Source organism: Carassius auratus, chromosome 44 (assembly GCF_003368295.1).
Source record: "Carassius auratus strain Wakin chromosome 44, ASM336829v1, whole genome shotgun sequence".
NCBI classification, from domain to species: Eukaryota; Metazoa; Chordata; class Actinopteri; order Cypriniformes; family Cyprinidae; genus Carassius; species Carassius auratus.
The window spans coordinates 3,913,942-3,934,585 of NC_039286.1; the positions used below are offsets into that span (position 1 = coordinate 3,913,942).

A 20,644-nucleotide genomic window follows, 5' to 3' on the forward strand; every position below is an offset into this window, starting at 1 on the left:
TAATCCAAATTGACCCAAGTCATTATAGCTGTCAAAAGTAGCTAAACTGCATCTGTTTTACCCAGTGTAAACAAACAATTAATCTAATACAAGATCAAAATACTCAGCACATAATATGTTAGGATGTAAACATCTCAAAAACATAACATGTAAATCCAACCAACATGTTTAATAATTCATGAGGGGAAAAAACACACAAGTACAAATCAATCTCCAGGACATGTCTTTCTTAATGATCAGGATTTTATTTAAAAATAATAATAATAATAATAATTAAAGTTTTTGCAGTAAATATTTTATGCATGGCATTTTGGTATTTTCCCCCAGAAAATTTACAAGGTTTATGTATCTCATGGCAAAAAAAATAAAAATAAAAAATAAATAAATACTCTTGTGATTATTTTGTTTTCTGTAACTTTGGTGAATTCAGCAATGGAAAATGTTTTTTATTATTAATATTATCATTCTTATTTTTATTTTTTTCAAAGGGACACTCACTTGAAAAATTTAATTATATTTTGGGTTTTCTGAAATGCACATTCTCTGACTTCACACAAGGCAAATGTCAGATGAAATGCGAGATAAAGCATTCCAAAATAGACACTGAAATACACACAAGCACACAAATACAGACACACAAACTGGACACATACACTCCTTGACATCAGAAGTCAGCGATATGACATCATCAACACTGGCTTTGACATCTTCATGCGTTTTGTCTTTTCACTATGATTGCATCTGCTTTTTTTGTCGAGTTACAAAGGTTAGAATGCACTGGAAACCAATATAAACAGAAAACAAGAATAAAAACAATTTCTTAAGTCACAGAGAAAATAAACAAAATGTTTAGAATCAAGAATATAATATTATGATTATATATATATATATATATATATATATATATATATATATATATATATATATATATATATATATATATATATATATATATATATATTGGCATGTGTACATATTTGAACATTCAGGATTTAATAGATTTTTTTTTTTTAACCTTTTTTAACGTATTTAAATTCAGTTAAAGGTAATAAAAGCTTAAACATTGCAGAGTGATCTAAAATGCTATATTATGGCCCAGTAATCTTTCTCAGCCAGGTCGTTCTCAGACATTCCACCAGAACAGTGTCCATTTGATGTGGAGACAGCTGAAAAACACAGAAATTGCAAACAAAAAAAAAATTTTTTCCGAATATAATATAGATAAACAAGATACCTTTTAATCCTAAATCCTAACTCATCGGTTAGATATTAATGCATCTTAGTGTGACACAGAGTGTTTGAAGTAGCTTTGCACATTTTGTTTTGTATACTCATTGGCATATAGCCTATGGTACGCACAGCTGTGTCATGGGAAAAGATAAAAAGCCATTAGAACATGGAAGCACAGACACACATGAAGTTTCAGAATAGCCCTTGGATTAAATTGTCCACTGTATAACCAAACCCTTTCCCCTTTCACCCCTCTATACAACAGCTTGAGTTGCAAATTAAGTGTGAAAAGTATGCTGTCTTATTTGACATTACTGCATGCCCATGATTAAATCTCAGTTCTTAATGCTTATAAATAACAGAACATCTGTAACGACTCCAGGACGTCATACAAAGCTGTTCTCTGATTGGTCAAACATGCAACAAAGAGGCATGACTTCTATCAGATTTCAACGGCTGAATTAAATTTCCAAATCTCTGTCTGCTCAAGCATTTTTAGTCCAGACCTGATTTACCCATCAATATGACAGCCTTTTGATCATATCATAAAACAGCCAAAATGTTTTCCACAATGAAAAAAAAAGTATTCTTGTCAGCTTTGATTCACAGTCTCAGTATAAGAGGCTAAAAATCACTGATCATCAATATAACACCCGTCTCCCAATGGAAATGTTTTTGTCCATTATACTCCTTATGAATAAGCTCTAATATGGCTGATGGCATTTGGATATACATTAACAGTGCAGACTAACGAATCAGGTCACAAAACGAGTGACATTTTTCAAGTCCTCAAGTTCTTCTCTCTGATGAATTACCAGTATTTCTTTCACTTGATGGCAAACTGCTTAATGTGCACAATACTCCCAAAGTCATAATCCACTCCCAAGTCAAGTCAGATATGATTTGAGACTGGTCAAATCATTGTTTCCGTGAGATAATTCAGTGTCAAGTTTCATCCAGTAAATCTCATTGTTCCCTTTATTTTACTGATGAATGTGACACCTCTTTGAGAATGAAACCAAACATTTGGAGGCAAGGTCAAATGTATCATTGGATTCAGGAAAAAAACAATCTAATGCCCAAAACAAATTTCTTTTTACATCAGCTGGAATGTACTAACTATAGAAAACTTGGCCTATTCTAATAATGAACGTTTTCCTTTTGGTATCTCCTCAGATCATGTCTAAATAGACATGCCATGGAAACTCTATTTGCTACTCACAGGTCAGAGGACACCTGGGGCCTTCTTCACATTTCTATTTATTGAGAATTTGGCAATTTAGGGATCTAGTGAAACACTAATGCTATAGTTTTTACATCCCTCTTTATCTCAATGACAATTCATTGTGTATTCCCTTCATATTGGCCTAATTTCTGACCACTTTATTATTACCTTCCTCCTTTCCATTCTTTGTTTATGTCATCAGCCTTTTTTACACTTCCCACCCTTCGGCTTGCATAATCACACCTCATCTATCCATCATCTCCTTACTATCCTTCTTTTTGCTCTCAAACGGTTACTTCGTTCTTGCTCCCCGTCCTCAGTGCCTGACCGCCACCGCCTCCGCTCCCTCCCCCACCTCCTCCGGGGAGGAAATGCAGCTGTTCGATGGTGTTTTGGCGTTTCGTGGCGAAGGCCATCCGTCGAGCGCTGTGTGCCATTGCTCCAGGTCCTCCTCCAGAGCCATGGACCTCCCCCCATCCCGAAGTCCCAGCCCCATGACCAGAGGACATAGTGGCGACCGTGTGGTCTTGCTCACGGCCGGAGGTAGGGTGCGAATTCATTTTGATCATGTGATGGCGGTCGAGCGAGGGCGTCACACACACGTTCTGCTGGGATTGTGCTTTCTGGTGGTGGGTGAGACGGGACATGGTGGGCACCATACCGCCGTAATCACCCATCATCCGCTCCTCCAGGCGGTCCGGAGACACCAGGAGGCGTTCGTGAGACTTGCGCAATGTCTGGGTGTTGGAGCTCTTGCTGGTAGTCATGGGTTTGTAATACTGATGCTGCTGGTTCTTGGAGAGGCGTGAGAGAGTGTTTCCCTCCACCAGTGCCAGAAGCTGGTCTTGGGACATCACCCGGCGAGGCGGTTTACTCATCGTCTCGAATGTTGGATTGTACTGTGTCTGGGGTAATGGGTAGGGGTTGGGGGTGGAAGTGGAACTGGGCATGTGGATGCGCATGCGGGAAGTGTTTAGTGGGAGGGTACCTCGGCCACCCAGTGTTGAGTCACCACTCCAGGGCAGGTGGTGCTGGGAGGAGTGGAAGCTGGGTGGTGCATTGTCTGGCCTTCGCCTGGAGGTGTAATATCCAGAATATTCATCCAAGTTTTTCTCTGTAGTTAGGAAATAAGAAAATTAAGTTTCTTTCGTAAATTTCACCCATTACACCTGTCATTTAAATAGAAATTTAGATCAGATTGCACTTGACCACATTTACAGTTTTTCTCAGTTGCTTTGGTGCATTTTTCAGATCAGAAATGAAATTCTCAAAACGACTTGTTTAATCTCCACATCATCTGGTCACTTCTGCACATCAAAAAAAGCAGTTGCGATTGCTTTGGTACATTCATGCAATTTGATTATGTGCATTTGTGTGGTTTCCTACATTATCAGTTGCTAATGTCATGTTGCTCAAAATGTATCAAATAGTTCTCAGTGCAATAGTCTTACCCCCAAAACATATAATTAGTTAGTTCATCGTATAAGTCATTAAATACAAAATGGTTGATCTAGTTGTCATAAACTGTCAAGCATATGTTCTACACATTTCTATAAGACTTTTTGTATATTTGCCATGAATTGTGCAGGTGAATCTTGACTTTTACTAATATAAATGTAGATCAGCTAATGATAAACCAGTTCTCTGAAATAGTTCAAAGGTGCATCTCATGAACATTCAATTGAGAAGCAGATATACACAGGACAACACAAAGAATTACAAATTCTGAAAATGGATATTTCCTCCCTGTTGGCCTTGTAAATCAACAGTAGCTCTGTGGTCGAGGACATTTCAACCATGCCTTCTGCTTTTTGACAGGTTGAAGCCAGGCTCATCCACATTTATGAAGTTGTGAGATTGTTCACTTGACTCCAATTGCACATTGCAAAGATATTCGTTGAGATGTAGATGCACCAATGCGACAGAAAAACTGTAAATTATGTGATTAAACCACTGGTCTGGGGCAGATGTAAACCACATTTAATGAATGTGTAACATGCAAATGGGTTTTCTGCATTCAGCTATGCAAGTAATATTCAATGGTAAAAATAATTTCTAAAAATGTTGCATTGCAGATTTTTTGTAACACCTCACAATTAGGTTCAGTTCGTAAACAGATCATGCATTAGGGCCTAAAGAACGAACAATGAACATTACTTTTACAGCATTTATGCATGGTGGTTAATGTTAATTTACTTGTACTAATATTTTATTATATTTCAATACTTAAATACTTCAATACTTATTTAATGTACATAAAGCATATAAATTAACATAGTATATGTTAACATCAATATCCTAATGTTTCAATAAGAACTAGTATATATTTATGAATTCATTTTAAACTAGATGCTGTAAAAATAGTTCATGATTCTGAATGCATTATCTTTAGTCTGATTATTCATGAAAGTTATTTAAACAAATTATAAGGTTCGTAAAGAAAGGAAAAGCATGACATGATGGAAAGAATTCTGAATTATCCATCAATTTTCCAAAAATTCATTTAAATTCAGATTTAATTGATATAATTTCAGTTTAGCATAACCTCTCTTGTATTATGTATGTGGAGATTTGCATTTTTTATAGTAAAGTGAGATCACACCATGCAGTCACACTGGAGTTAAAATATACTGTGTATGCGTATAAATTATACTATATATGGCTAAATAATACTGAGAGTATTGGATATGACATATATGGTAATGCTTGACATAATAGAGGTCAATCTCAACCCTTTTTTAAAAGCCATTTTAAATGTAAGTCACCTTTTTTGTAGTAATTTCCCAAATAATTGAAATTGTAGTTTTCAAGCATTGATTGAATATGAATATGACCAAACTGAAATATTTGTTCCCCAATCATGCTGATGAAATTATGCATGTAAAAAATCTACAATGCCACAGGACATCCTTCCTAAAACAGCAGCAATTGACTCCATGCTACACTCCCTCACAAAGGCTGCATTTACACTGCATGTCTTAATGCACAGATTCCGTCTTTTTTTGGCCCGTCTGTTTACATTCAGTGTTTACATAATTACAGGCCAAAATGATTGTGAGTGATCAAACATGGTAGATCCTCGGGTTATGAATAGACTTGGATTTAAAATGATTTATATAATTCATGTCGAGTGGCCATTATTTGCCAGCGTGGACAAAGGCTGTCATGGATGTTTTGCAGCTCAAAATCTCACTGAATGGATAAATGATGGGAAATGGTATGTTATCTTATACAGCTTGTTAGAGGTAGAATTCTTAAGTGAAATACATGTAGTGCCAAGATGATATTTATTAAATTAATTCAAATTAATTAACGAGAGAGAGAGAGAGAGAGAGAGAGAGAGCGAGTGAGAGAGACTGTGCGAGTGTGAAGCTTGCAAACAAGTGAAAGTTATCACCTCATTGCTAAGAAATATAATGTAGATTTTAATAGCGAAGCTGTTGTATTTATAAAATTCATGGGGCAGAGGTTGAAAAGCAGCTCCTGAATGTGCAATTTTTTTAAGTTTCCATTTCAATAAAATGCAAGCGCATACAGCACACCAGCATTAAAACACATCTTTATGGGCAAATGTGTCGCCCTCGCATCGGGAGTTCTGTGGGGAACTGGATATGTATGTTTAGACATTGGTCAGATGACCAGATATCTTATATGTATCTGATTTAAAACCATGTTTGGAACCGGCTCAGATCGGATGCAAAAAAAATCTTATATCGTGTAGATTTATTGTGTCTGATGTGGGTAAAAACAGCCAAAGACTGTAAATGCAGCCAAAGACCCTCTGAGTAATAGCAGTTCTGAAATTACACACTCTTTTTCAGACACACACTCACCTAGTCTCTTGAGGGAACTGTAGCGGTTGAGCTCTGGTTTCATGACGGTCTCGTATGATGGAGGTAGCTGGGCAAGGTTGTGGAAGGAGTGAGAGAAGGACGGGTGAAAGCCAGAATTATTGTGCTTGCTGGACAGCAGTGTTCCTGTGGAGACCATCTGGGTGTTGTTCATGCGTGGAACTCGCTCTAAGAGAGAAGGACAAAAGACAATAAGACAAACACCACCAACACTGTATTCAACGCATATCTGCCTGGGTCGAATATAGAATACGTGTCTGATTAAATGTGGGTTTCTGGAACACTGAAGCTGTATCCTGAGTCTCTAAATGACAAAGGCAGATGTCTAATAATTACCTAGAATACAATGGAACTGGAGTATTTGTGCACAGATATATGACTAGAATATTGTCTTATTCGTCGTTCCATTAAATTTAATATATCCTTACATAATGATAATATCCTTATTCATGTAGTAATTTGTTCCACAGACACTTGTATAAGTAATTTGCGCTGCACGTACTACAGGGAGAGTCCCCCTGGAGCAACCTTGGGTTAAGCACTGCAGATTAAATGTAGTCAAAGACACAGTGGTCACAGGGGATCTCAGCAACTCTCCAGTTCATAGATCATCTTGCTGAGATTTATAACTTAGGTACCTTGGAGTTAGCAGCCCAATTCAGCCCACCGGCCAAAATTCACCATGGCATGCAATTTGTGTTATTGTGTCTCATGAAGTTAAAGGCTTTTAATATTATGATTCTCACATATATGTTACCAAATATTGTATGTAAATAGCATACATAATATTGTACATAACATACATACAATATATATATTTTGGCTTTACAGATTTCTTTCCACCACCCACCCTCCCAAAAGCAAAATAATAAAAGAAAATGAATAAAAAACAACAGACAAAATCATTCTTTGGAAATAATATTTACCTGGGAATTTGAACATTTAAAAACTGAAATGACAATGCATTTTTAAATTCAAATTCAATTTTTAGTATGAATCTGAATTGATGTAGCATTTAAAAAAAAACAAATTTTTGAAAAAAAAATGCAAAGGACCTTGAAGATGGGCAGATCATAGATAGAGAGACAGACAGAATGACAGAACATAGAACAATATAGAACGATAGATAGAACGATAGATAGAACGATAGATAGATAGATAGATAGATAGATAGATAGATAGATAGATAGATAGATAGATAGATAGATAGATCCCAATCTATTGGTTAAATTTCATATTCATATGTTTCATTTTATCATATAAGATTAATATAAATGAATATATAACATACATAAACATGAAGAAAAGACACTTTTTTTCTTCATGATTTTGGCATTCTGCTACTATGCATGCCAGCACATTTACTGAAGCTATGTTGACTGGTGCAAACAGCGATGGGTGCAGGACAAACAACAAGAAAATAGCTCAGGGTAGAGACAGAGTGGGAGGTCAGGAGCAAACACACTCGAACCAACAAGACCAAGCCAAAGCAAAGGCAGTGACAAATACACACAGACAAACCTGTAGCTTTCTTACTGGCACTCTCACACAAGTGACACATTTGCACACTCTGCCTAAGCTCCTTGGCTTACCGATAGTAGCTGTGTGTTTAGGACTGGACCCAGTCTGGCCAAAACTGTGTTTCCCAGCTGCAAGAGAGCAGAGTGAACACTGATCCACTCCAAGTTCAAAAAAAGATATGCAAGGCCTCTTTGCATGTTTAATATCTCAACTTAGAAACAAGGTTTTCAGTGGCCTGCACCAATATCTTTTTTTTTGAGAATTTGCCAAATATTTATCAGTAATGCAAGTGAAAAACACAATGCAAAAATAACGCTCCAGTTATAATGTATGAAGCAGTCTAGACTGCAAGCACTTATGTCAGAGATGCAGTTTTGTCATGCTGTACCACATCGCTTGCAGTACAGTCATATTTCCTTGGTATTTTTATTTTTTATATATTCTCACAACTTAATGGTGCCACTAAAAGACTCTCACCACTGATTGTACAGACTGCCTGCAGCACATTTAAAAAGCATGGTTTTCATTTAGCAATTGCAAACAAACATTGAAAACTTGAGAGTGAAAACAGACAATTCAAGACAAAATGGACTCAATCCTAAAAAGAACACCAACTGTGAAATCAGGGCTAAATACCACAAACAATGAGGGGTGCATCCTCAGAATATTATTATTTTCATATATTTTTCAGTGACAGCTTATATATTTTTCAGTGACATCTCCCCAGTTTTTAATATTCATCCACATCCTTGGGATTACTTATAGTGATTTTTTCTTGCATATTATATTAAAACACATTTTGAAAGTATTTATGAATATTACAAAAGCATATACACTACTGTTCAAAACTTTCATGCAAAGATTAAATAAATTGCAAAAAAGTGACATTAAAGACATTTATGAATGTTACAAAATATTTCTATTGCTGTTCTTTTGAACTTATTTTCACAGAATCCTGAAACATTGCATTATGGTTTTAAAATATTAAGCAGCACAAGTGTTTTCAACATTAAAAATAATAATGTCTAAAGGGTCATGTGACACTAAAGACTGGAGTAATGGGCAAGTTTAATAAAAAAAATTATAATAATAGAAAAAGTTATTTTACGTTTTAATAACATTGAAGAATATTACTGTTTTAACTGTATTTTTGATATAAAAAATGCTGCCCTGGTGAGCATAAGAGACTTCTTTTAAAACATTTAAAAATCTTACATACCTCAAACTTTTGAACATGCAGTGTGAACGTGTTTTAGGTGTAAATAACATTTAAGTTTAAATTCACTTTAACTACACTGTTTGGGAAAAATGAAACGAACCTTTTAAAAACATCACTTAACCAGTCTAAGACAGATGTGTAATTTTTGGTTACTGCATTCCTCAAAACCAGCTGATAAACTTTAGCATTACTACAAGATTTGTCTATTTTATTCACTGGCCGCTGATTACTCCTCACTTCCTGAAAGTTGCCCCCGAATTTTATACTTTGAGGATTCCTATTTTGGATGTTAGTCGATAACGGTTTAGATTTAAAGGTGGAAAACACCTCCTTCTTTACTTGCTGCTCTAGTTTCATGTGGTTACATAGCATCGTTTGCCTCTGAAACAGAATTTATCTGACTCATTTCTGACACATCCTCTGTTCTACATTACCTCATACACTCACACTGTCAATCTGTCGACTAAATTATGCCTCCAGACTTAATTTCGGCCCTGTTGATTCTACAATTTAAACCCCCTTTCTACTTATATGTGATTATTCATACCCCTTCAAATGTATACACATTGTGACTACATCCATTATGCTCTTTGCATACAGATGAGCTTTTTATGAGTGGGTGAGATAGACTTACTCCGGTTGTCTTTGCTCTGGAGGATGGGAGCGTAGAAGTTTTTCGACGTCCGCCCCAGCGTGCCCTCACTGGAGGTGGCGGTTGTGAGGACCGTGCTGTTGTTCCTCTCTCCTTGCTGGACTGGACTGGACTGGTGACGCAGAATGTCCACCAGCCCTCTGAAGAGAGAGATGTAAACAGGAAAAAGGAAGGATGAGTGCATGACGGAATCAAAAGGCGAAAGCTGAAAGAGTCTGACATCAAAATCACTTCAGATCTCTTCAGATGGCAGTCACTGATGCAGACTCGGATGTGTACAGCATTGTCTGCTTCCACATCATGAGCCGGGACATAATTGGCCTTTCACTCACCTAGGCATGTTGATGTCTCTGTTCCTCGGTCGTCGAGACAGTTTATGGAAGGCCACTTTAACCCCAATGGCCACAGCCATGGTAAAAGAGATGACTCCCCCAATGACGTAAGCCGTGTTGTTGCTCTGTTGCTGCAGTGGGTCGAAATCTGGGTCGTGTCGGATGGGAGGCAGGGTGATGGGTCCCGCCGTGATGGCCCAATCAGGTGAGCGGTAATTAGTGCAGGAGTCTTGGTCTAGACGGCTGCGCTGGTGCTCGCAGCAGAAGCGATAATGGCAGGTGCCGCAGCAGTAAATGTAGGTGCCCTTGGTGCAGTTGAAAGTGTTGTCAAACTGACCCATCACATCGTAGTAGCCCTGACACACGTCCACGTCCACCAGTCGCCGAGGAGGAGGGGCAACCTGAGCGGCACCCAGCGGAGGCTTCAGGGCATCGGCCGTCACGTTACGCGGTAGCATAATCTGCGGCAGGGGTCTCGGAGGAATCTCGGCTGCCTCTGGCTCTGCTGCCATGGCAGCGGCCTCCTTGCCCCGCACATCGGGCTGAGGGAACTTGCGGTTGCGTCCTCGCAACAGAACCAGCACCGGGCCCCCATTCACGGAGGTGCGTTCCGAGGTAATAGTCACTGTGGAGACCACAGGGCCAAAAAGGAAGAAAAGCAAGATGGCAGCAGGTGGCATCTTGATACAAGGGACTTTATTTTATCAAAGATGAAAAAAAAAAGTGAAGCCTTAGTACAAAAGACTTCAGAGGCCTAGAAAAAGCTGATGTCTATCAAAAGTTGCAAGTCAGTGTGGCAATATATAAGACACGTAGTCAAGTTAATCTCTCTTTCACGTGTGCATACACTAGTATGCAAATTATTTAATATGCAAAATGCACATCCAAGTGCGGGAGTCTGGGTTAAAGAAAAAAGTATGAGACTCTCAGTTAGGGTGTAAACATATTTCTGAGGAAATTATTAACAAGAATGAGGTAAATCTATATACACATTTTATGCTTAAGGTGTGAGAGCTGGAATTTTCAAAAAATTTGATTTGGCACAAAATGTACAATTCTGAATATTCTTGATGAACAAGTTCTATAAAACAACAGCTTTAAATATATGAAAATGGCTCAAATGAAAAACAAGAGGAACAAATATATGACTCTTGACTTTTGTTGCAAGCAATTTAGTCCGGTAAACAAAATGTATTTTAACGATGTAAACCTTTTAAAGTGTCGAAGTCATGGGTACAACTTTATCTTAAAGGTGGTTTGTTTAAGTCTGTGTAACTGAACTGATCTATGGCACTAACAATTCATTCAAGACTTAATCTGAGTTCACCTTATGGGCAACATGTAAACATTTCTGTTCGACTGTAAACTATGTCTCACCAAATGTTCTCTATTCTAGTTGGCACTTCAGTTGTCAACTCACTAAACAACAGTATTGAAAGAAACAGTTACTAGTCCTCAGCTATTCCATGGACTTGTAAACAATTGTCATCGTCAGCTCCAAGAACTGATGTTGTCTTGTAAACAAATCTCAGCTGGTTGCTGCTTTCAATAAGAATGTCTTGGGAGACTAACAAGAATACCTTTCAAGGTCACTGAGGTTCTGTTGTGCAGTCCACATAATCAGGTTAACAGTGTCAAGTACTTAATCTTTTCGAGTTTCAGAAGGAAGTCATTGAGGCTAGAGATAAAGGTAGGATGAAGCAATGAATGAGCAAGTGTTCAGAAATGGGGAAGAGCTGATCTTTTCTCTACAGGCGGCACCATGGGACAAAGGATCATTACAAAGGCTTTAGAAGAGGATAGGTCGGTTAGGGCACTCACAAAGCGTAACAAGCAGCAGGTATATATTAGTTCCTGGTTTGATGACACAAGTCCAGAGAGGAAGAAGTGTTCAGGAATGGAAGAGAGAAAATGGAAGGTTGAACTTGAAAAAGTTTGAGGGTCTATGTGTGTTGGACCCTCTTGCGTGAGTGTCTCTGCTCTGGATTTAGCTCAGCCCAACAGAATAAAACGAATGGGGGCTTGGGCCCAGTTCTGGCAGGACAGCATGGTTGAGCCCACTGAACAGGCATGAAGTCAGGATTCATCCGACAATGTGGAACACGTGGATATCGTCAAGCAGACACACTGAAGGCCTATCCTAAGTGTTAAAAATCGATTTTTCAAGTACTGTGACAACTTTAAACGTCGTCCCACTGTCAAGACAGTCAACGCGTCAATGGCTGGCTGGTGAATATGGCAGATTACGGAACGTCAAACCTGGACCACCATTGAACATGCACACCTCTGAAGATATTGCTGAATATCCCCATGCACCTGATCTTTCCGAATGACCAAGCCGAATCCTTGCAATGATGGCAGGGATCTTGACGTTAGTATGGCTATGAGAAGTATGGCTTCAGTATCTAAACCCTTCAGACATTTCTCAGGGTTCTGCTCTAAATGTGCAGATTCCGTAAAGGAAGGAGAAGCAAACAAGATGGATGACTAAAGAGATCTGATGGTGAGGAAGATTTAAATGGGCCTTAGTGAGAGGAACAGATGACTAATCAACAGAATTAGCAGCAGCTCACTTTAGAAAGTTTAATGAGGCTTGTGCCAGCCATCCATAAACCCATTCATCCATCCATCCATCGATCAAACGATCAGGAGCCAAACTTTTTCAGGTTAATGCATTCGTATCGGTCACTCTTACATAAAGCATGTTTAACCAATAATGCACTGTTCTCCCTATTTTGGGGATCAAAAGCTGCTGGTTGTTTTTGACTTAAACTAAGTGATGGACATATAAACTTTCCACCTTGGGAACCATTACATGCTATTAAAGTTTTAAATACTAATAGTGAAGATAAGGTAAAAATTGTGAACTAATGTTGGTGTAAATTGAGTTTCAATGGCTTAAATGGATCAAGAGGAATGCAAAAATACTAGTGAAATAATTTCTTGCTTCTGGTTTGCACGGTTAGTGTTTGGCACTGGTTTGGGTAGCAAAAAGTCAAAGAGAAAATCTTCAATCTGTGCAAATCAACATCCTTTCAAAAAGCTGTTTAAAAAAAAAAACTGTTATAGTTCATCTGCTTTAGAAAAGACGACGACTTTTATTCCTGGCCAGGACTCCAGTCGTTTTCATCCAGGCTGATGGCTCTTTGTCTTGGCTTCTGTTTTCCTTTGTTAAGTCTTGGATTTTCACTGAAAAACAAAAGAAAGTTAAGAATGAATCAGTCAAACATCTAATCTGCAATGAGCTCATATGTCCATCAGAAACTTGGAGTAATGTGAAAGTAGGATGAGAAATTAAAAATGTCTAGCTATTAAGGAGTCTTGGGCACCACACACAGCAATGCAATGTTTACAAGTGCCAATCTATGTCACAAAGTGCATTATTCGTGCTTTAAACGCAACTCATCCTCTTAAAATGTAAAGTCAGAAGTAATAGTTTTACAGTCTATTTCAAGTATTGCATGAAGCGGCTGTTGCACTAATGCCAAACTTATTAATTTGTTATGAATAATCATATTTTCTGCGTGTCTTTCAAATTCCAAAATCCAAAATTACATATTACAATATTGTTATTCAATATATAAACAATTGTTCTTATATTTCTCATTTAAAATAACTGTACTGTGCAATAAAATAGCTATATATATATATATATATATATATATATATATATATATATATATATATATATATATATATATATATTAGGGATGCACGATATTGGATTTTGGCCGATATTCGATATGCCGATATTTTCTAAATAATTTTGGCCGATGCCGATACCGATATCGATATATATATATAAATATATACTGATATATTTAAACTTTAATTTTACTGAAGAGAAATCCATGTATCTCTTCTGTACTGATTCTACCATAAATTTATTATTTTACAAATGTAGACAGACATTCACATCTGAAAAACAGGTCAATTATTTCACTTGGAGAATATCGGTTTGGCTCATCGGCAGAAATATTCATATCGGCCGATACCGATAATGGTCATTTTAAGCTTTTATCGGCCGATACCGATGTTGTGCCGATATTATCGTGCATCCCTAATATATATATATATATATATATATATACATACTATAACTATATACTAAATTACTGACTCTTTTGGTTATTATTCTGACATATATGTAGCAATTTAACCACACAATTACGACAATCAATAAACTATTTAAAGTGATTTAAACAATAATGTCAAATTTGTGCATTCAGGTTTGATTATATTTGTATGTTGTTTCTTTTCAACAAAATCAAAGTCATCCAAAAACATATTGCTGTGAATCACATCATCCTCCACGATAAACAAGGTGCAAAGTGTATGCAATATGCACACCATATTTCCTGCATATAGTAGTGCGACCTCAGCTTTCTCACATACTGAGTCACACGTTACGGCAGTGAATAACATGCACATGTTAGCATAGCTGATGCAATACAGTGAATCTTTAACCCTCAATGACAGCACCAGGCACAAAAAAGCAGTACAAAACAGTGTAAGTGCCACTAAAAAGGCTTGTGGGAACATACTTATGGCTTAATACATTCAAAGGGATGCAGCTTTTGATGAAGGGAAAGAGGAAGCAGGGGGTGACACAGTCATCGCGATTTTGCCAAGTAAGACATGTTCTTACATCAACAGCTTTTGATCAACATTACTGTCCAAAAATATAGACCTAACCCCAATCCTTACCCATAATGTATTCCTAAAATCAGAGGGAAATAGGTGTAAAAAAAAAAAAAAGGTAGATGCATCTAACCCTGATTGTAAGACTAAAACTGACATAACTCGAAAACTTATCACTCGTTTCTGATTGGTTGATTGGAATGTTGATCCAGGAAAATGTTGTACTTGGTGAAATCACATTCACCCGGGTAACACAGCCACAGATGTGTGCTAAGTGGGGGGTTGACAGGGCAGAGAGAGACCCTACTGAGAGGAGAAGAGAAGACAAGAAGGATGCAGGGATGGGGGAGGATGAGTCTTTGAGACCAAGGACCCTTAAGGAAGAAGGGATGAGGGAAACAGAGCAAAGCTACGCACCTTTCAATAGCCTCTCACATACAGCAACCAAGTGCATCTTATGCCCTTTCATTTTACAGCATGCTTATGCTCACCAAGTCGCCTCTTTTATGGAGTTGCCATCGGCAACGCCTTGTGTGGCTTATGATGTAAAGCAAAGAGACAGAGTCCTGGAAGATGTGCACTACAGCATCTGCACATACTCCTCGGACACACATGCACACTAACTATCCAAAGACAGCCTGCCACACTACAGGCTCTCGTGCTTCCTTCTCTCTCATACACTCTTTCTTTTTCTCGATCTGTTTGTTAGAGCGTGGGTCGAATGTGTTCTCTTAGAATAGCTCTGCTGCAGTGAGTGAGATAGAGAAGGATGTGACATTGAGATGGGCAGATGGATCACCTCGCTTGATTTGCTCGATTCATCCTCTCTTTGCAGTAAATATCCTATATACTTCTTCCTATAAGCGAGTGCAATACACATCTCCACTCAGCCACCTCTTCCTCTTCCTTCCCCACCCCCTTCGTCCTCATCATCCTCATCACCATCAGCCCTGTTTCTCTGACTCAGGAGGACGGGAGGCATCTGTCCCATCCACAAACAGGTGCAGATGACAGATGTCAAGCCAATATGTAGCCCATTACCATTTTACCAGCGAGCACACACCGAAATGGGGAAGTAGGGATGAAGGGCAGAAAGAGGACAGTAGGCCTTGGGAGACTAAATGAAAGTAGCTTAGGATTTTAAAAGTCTCTTAGTTAGCAACAAGTCCTAGTACAAAAAAAGCTTTGTGCTGTCATTAACAGATGAACACAAACAAAAGGAATTAACAAAGACATCTAACTGTCATTTGATAAAAAAAAAAAAGAAGAATTAGCTTAATTGTGTGCATTTTGCAACATTTGGTTGCTGGTGTTGACAATGCGCCATAGTTATAAGCAACACAAGCCGTTAACAAACAAACATCACGGTGAGGACTTTCCATTGACTTCTATTGTTGTTACACTGACATAATTACATTTTCAGCTTCCTACACTTATCTTTTTAGGACACCTAATTGCAGTTTTAGGTTTTCATTCAGACATTATTCATCCTAGAAATCCCCCCCCCCATCCCCCCCCCCCCCCCCCCACTACACACAGCAGCATCAAGGCAGATCTCGGGGAGGAAATTAAAATTCCAGTGGCGGACGACACACGCTGTGCGACACCAACCCCCATAACACGTATCCATTTCCAAATATCATGCTCGTTATGAATATTCCTTATTTAGCTCATAATAAATATCTTTACACACAGAAATCAAGCAAACACCGAAAAGCAAAGGCTGTAATGAGCGCGCGACCTATGTATAAGAGATCCTCGCGCACGTTGCAGCAGTAGCCACATCAGATGGGAACAAAATGAAGGCACGTCTTACCTGCGTGTGTTGCAACAGCTGCCCGCTTCGAATCTGTGGAAAATGATGCGGAGACTGAAGGAAATGTGACACAATAACCGTTCGAAGTTATTGTTGCCCCTCTCTTGGCTGACAGCAATTTGAATGAGATGATGCAGCACGCGCAGTATTCACAGAGATGGGGTCTTGCGTTTCTTTACAGCTCTTGGTTCGTAGAAAAAGACGCAGTTTTGTGGCATTGGCAATGGGAGAGTATCTCATTTAAAGGCGAATAAAATATCCACTCGGTGGTCTACAAACAAAAAAAAGTCAGTTTCAAAATATAGTTTTCATTGAGTCACAAGTCATAAAAGATTAAATGAATACGTGGACGTCCAAATATGAGCAAAAATATCAACCATGCGTAATTTACAGTCCCAATGAAAAAAGAAAATGCACAATACTCCGTGCATCCAGGTAAAAATATGCTATTTTTTCATATAAAACCCTATTGACTAAGCAAAATCCAATCCGTATGTTGCTAAATAAGCATTAAACGGCTGATTAATTAGACGCGCCCGGTAATATCCGTTTCTCTACTATTTATATGACCGTATTATTCCGCTTTCAACACAAATTCAATGGGCTCCACACTCACAAATAGAGATCTACCTCCGCGCCACGGAAACACAATTGCTCCCACAAAGGTCCGCTTCATTCAGTTTACATCAATTGATTGGAACGAACAGATGCTTGCACGTGGTTTCATTTGCTAAATGTTGAAGATGATCTGCCAATCCCTGGCACGCGTTATTGGCCGAGAACGTGTTTTCTACGCGCGCTGGGCTTTTAGGAAAAATCAACTTACGCTCGTGCGCAGCCTGGCACACACTCACGAGATTCTAGCGCGTGAGAATGAATAAAACTCATTAACATGAGCTAGATTTTAACGTATTTCGTGCCTGAGATGAATGAAAAACAGGATGAGCTAAACTAATAGAGTCTAGCTCTTCCATTTGCGCGACAGAAATGTATATAACAAGTGTTGTGCCATTGGTTGCTGTGGTAACCGCAGCATCCGTTGACAATAGTGGATCTGGATTGATGTCACTTTTTTAGCTGAAGCTCATGAAATCTGTCAACCCTTACGAAAACTAACCATGGTTTTATTATAGTAAAAGTTTATTAACCATGGTTCACTATCAAACACGTGTCTCACGTTGCGTCAGGGACACTTATAGGGAAACTCCTGTCTACTCTGATCCTGAAGCCCTTTTTCATGTTTTTTCACATAGCTGCAGAAGTGGTGGAGCCGACCGCTATATAAGTCAGCTCAGAGCATCATTTTTCAGAATCTTTCTCCTTCAATGTGAAGATCATCTCCTCTCTGGACTCTCAAAGCCTACTACTCACTGCCAAAGAGCCGCAGCAGCAGGAAGACGCTTCTCTTGAGCACATTCTCCCCTGCGGCTATCCAAAAATCACAAAGAGCACATTTTCTGGAGCAAATTTCCACTGCATTGTTGCAAATGCCACGGCGAGGCTGCGCTCACTGAAAGAACATGAGTTTCGTCCTGGTTCATTCACAGATTGCCTTCTTCAAAAAGGGTGTCACCACCCTTCGTGCTCTACCCTTTCTCTCCTTCCAGCTGCCTCGGAGGAAGAAACCGTGGAGTCACTGGACTGAACAACCGGGTTCAAATGATCTCACTCCGGCACAGGTCCTGCGTGCTTCACTCTCCCTGCAGCACCTTGATCTGCCAGTGTCTTTTTGATGTGAGGACCAGTGCCGCTTGTCTGCAACGAGTGGTTGAATCTTTTAAGATGGATCATGGGCCGATGCAGATAGCGAACTGATTTGCATCTTCACCAAGGCTGTGGAGAATATTGGCTTGGAATGTTTGGCTCTGGAAGAACCTGCCCGCAGCAGCTTAGACCGGTGGTTTTCAACCTGTGGGCCGCGGCTCCCTAGTAGTGGGTCATGGTGGTATTGCATAATAACATAATTTCATATATATATAATTAAATAACAAAAAATTCAAATTAAACTGTAACTATGCTTCCACTATTCGAGCTTGCTGATTGGTTTAAGAACAAACCACCAATTTATCTTAGATAATTTTGCTGCATATGCTACAGAACAAAAAATTCAAACATGCATAAATGGCTGTCAACATGTTCCCTCCTGACTGCTTGCTCCACTCGGTGCCGAGCTCTGCCTGGATCTGGTTTTCCCGTTTTGCTGAGCGGTGCCAACCCGAGTTATTTTCTGTTCATTGCCAGTTCATTCTAGGGCTGTGGGATTAATATAAATCGTCATAAAATCACGATTTGAGCGTGCGCGATTTCTAAATTGCTTTATAGCACGATTTTCCGCGACCCTTCAGCGAGCTCGAATAGTGGAAGCATAGTTACAGTTTAATATTTATTTTTTGTTATTTAATTATATATATATATATATATATATATATATATATATATATATATATATATATATATATATGAAATGATGTTATTATGTTATGACTTCGACATTTTAAAATATATTAACAACATTATTATTCATTTTAATAGTAATAGGCGGCCCACTTGCAGTACCACTGGCTTAGACGATTGATGCTCACCTGGCTATCGTCAATGAACTTCCCGCCAGAGACCAGAACCCTTTTTTCCAGAAGTTCAAGATGAACTTACCAAGGCATGGTGTGTCCCTTCCTCGGCACACATTACTCTAATTTTTCCAGCCTCACCTCCACTGACTAAGAGCCAAGGCTGTGCACCCATCCAGGCCCAGCAGGACCATTTTGTCTTTAGTGGGCAGGCCTTAAGCGGCTGACCAGGCTGGCTCAGAGCTTCACATTATGGTGGTGAATTGGATGAGTCTATCCCTATTTATTTATTTTTTTACAATCAATTTTTTGGCATTTTTCCCTTATTACAGTAGGACTGATCATAGCTGACAGGAAGCGAAGTGGGAGAGAGATAGTTAAGAGGACCGGATCAGGAAAGGTCCTTGAGTCGGGCTCGAACTCAGGACAACCGATAGGCGACGACATCCAGGGCCGGCATTAATGATGCTTTTAAGGAGCTGCGCACAGCAACCAACCTGGCTCTGCATGCTACTAAGTCTAATGTACAGGTAATCAGCAGGGCCAGCTTGGTGGTGCTTAAGCGTCATCACCTTTGACTGGATTTGAAGGAGATCTAAGATGCAGTATCTCAGCCGTAGATAAACATATGCAATGGAAAAAAGTAGGCTCTGTTTTTCATTCATTTTTGTTTGTATGTACAGATTTAATTCATATTTATATAATATTTAATCCTTTGCCTTCAAAATGTTTGTATTTAACGGCAAGAAACAAAGTCGCTGCTAGTTTGAAAGCAGCTTCATTGCTCCAGCTCTGCGGCTGGTTCAGGTTGCCAGAAAGCTTTTCCTAGCATCCTGCAATGCCCTCGCTGTCTCCCACTTGGCCTCGGCTAAGCCTAGGCTCTGTCAGCGCCCTCAGGCATCTAAAAGTTTGTGCTCGCCTTCCAGTTACCCGACTAGCTCTGGGAAATGAAAGTGTTGTTCATGCTGGGCCCGTACTTCCCACTCAGCACATGCCCAAGCAAACTACCACTGTAAAAGCAGAACTACTTACTCAAAAGAGCAGGACTGTGATTGTCCGCTCCCCACTTCTGTGTGGCCACCTGCCACTCGAGAAACTCAGACCACTTGCCATCCAGCTCCAGGCTTGGAAAGCCATACTGGATGTGTCAAGCTGGGTTCTAAAAACCATAGAACGTGGTAACTCACTCCAGTTCGCATGCAGGCCACATCACTTAAGAGGTATTATTATTCAAATATGGGTCCATGACAATTATGGTCTTGTTATATGTCATCCGTTTGAACCTTTCTGTAAGAGCTGCTGGATAAGGGTGCCCACCCTTCCATGCTCAAAGTATATGTGGCATCCATCTCAGCGAACCATGCTCTCATGGCTGACCAAATCAGTCAGCAGAAACAACCTTGTCGTAAAGTTTTTGAGGGGAGTATGAGGGCTCATACTCTGTCGACCTGGGACTTACCCTTAATCCTCAGGGCCCTTCTGGGTCCTCCCTTTAAGCTGCTCCAGTTGGCCAACTTACAGCCCCCATCACTTAAGACCGGTCCACTCCCCTTTTGGCTTTAGCATCAGTCAAACAACTGGGTAACCTGC

General features: G+C 39.2%; 1 protein-coding gene across 4 annotated transcripts; it reads right to left on the bottom strand.

Moving 5' to 3' along the window:
• Nucleotides 1-966: 966 nt before the first annotated feature.
• Nucleotides 967-17,460, bottom strand: LOC113062175 (protein shisa-6-like). Of its 4 annotated transcripts, none has more exons than XM_026231817.1 (7): nt 17,314-17,460; nt 16,488-16,758; nt 10,031-13,219; nt 9,681-9,838; nt 7,899-7,955; nt 6,289-6,474; nt 967-3,569 (listed from the first exon to the last, which is right to left on the bottom strand). In XM_026231817.1, exons 3-7 carry the CDS (start codon nt 10,708-10,710, stop codon nt 2,740-2,742), a joined length of 1,911 nt encoding a protein of 636 aa, XP_026087602.1. In that variant the 5' UTR covers nt 10,711-13,219; nt 16,488-16,758; nt 17,314-17,460; the 3' UTR covers nt 967-2,739. The 4 variants fall into 4 exon arrangements, with proteins under 4 accessions (XP_026087602.1, XP_026087601.1, XP_026087600.1 ...); XM_026231816.1 differs by lacking the exon at nt 17,314-17,460 and adding an exon at nt 17,104-17,303; XM_026231815.1 differs by lacking the exon at nt 17,314-17,460 and having other exon boundaries at nt 16,488-17,303.
• Between the last annotated feature and the right edge of the window lie 3,184 nt (nt 17,461-20,644).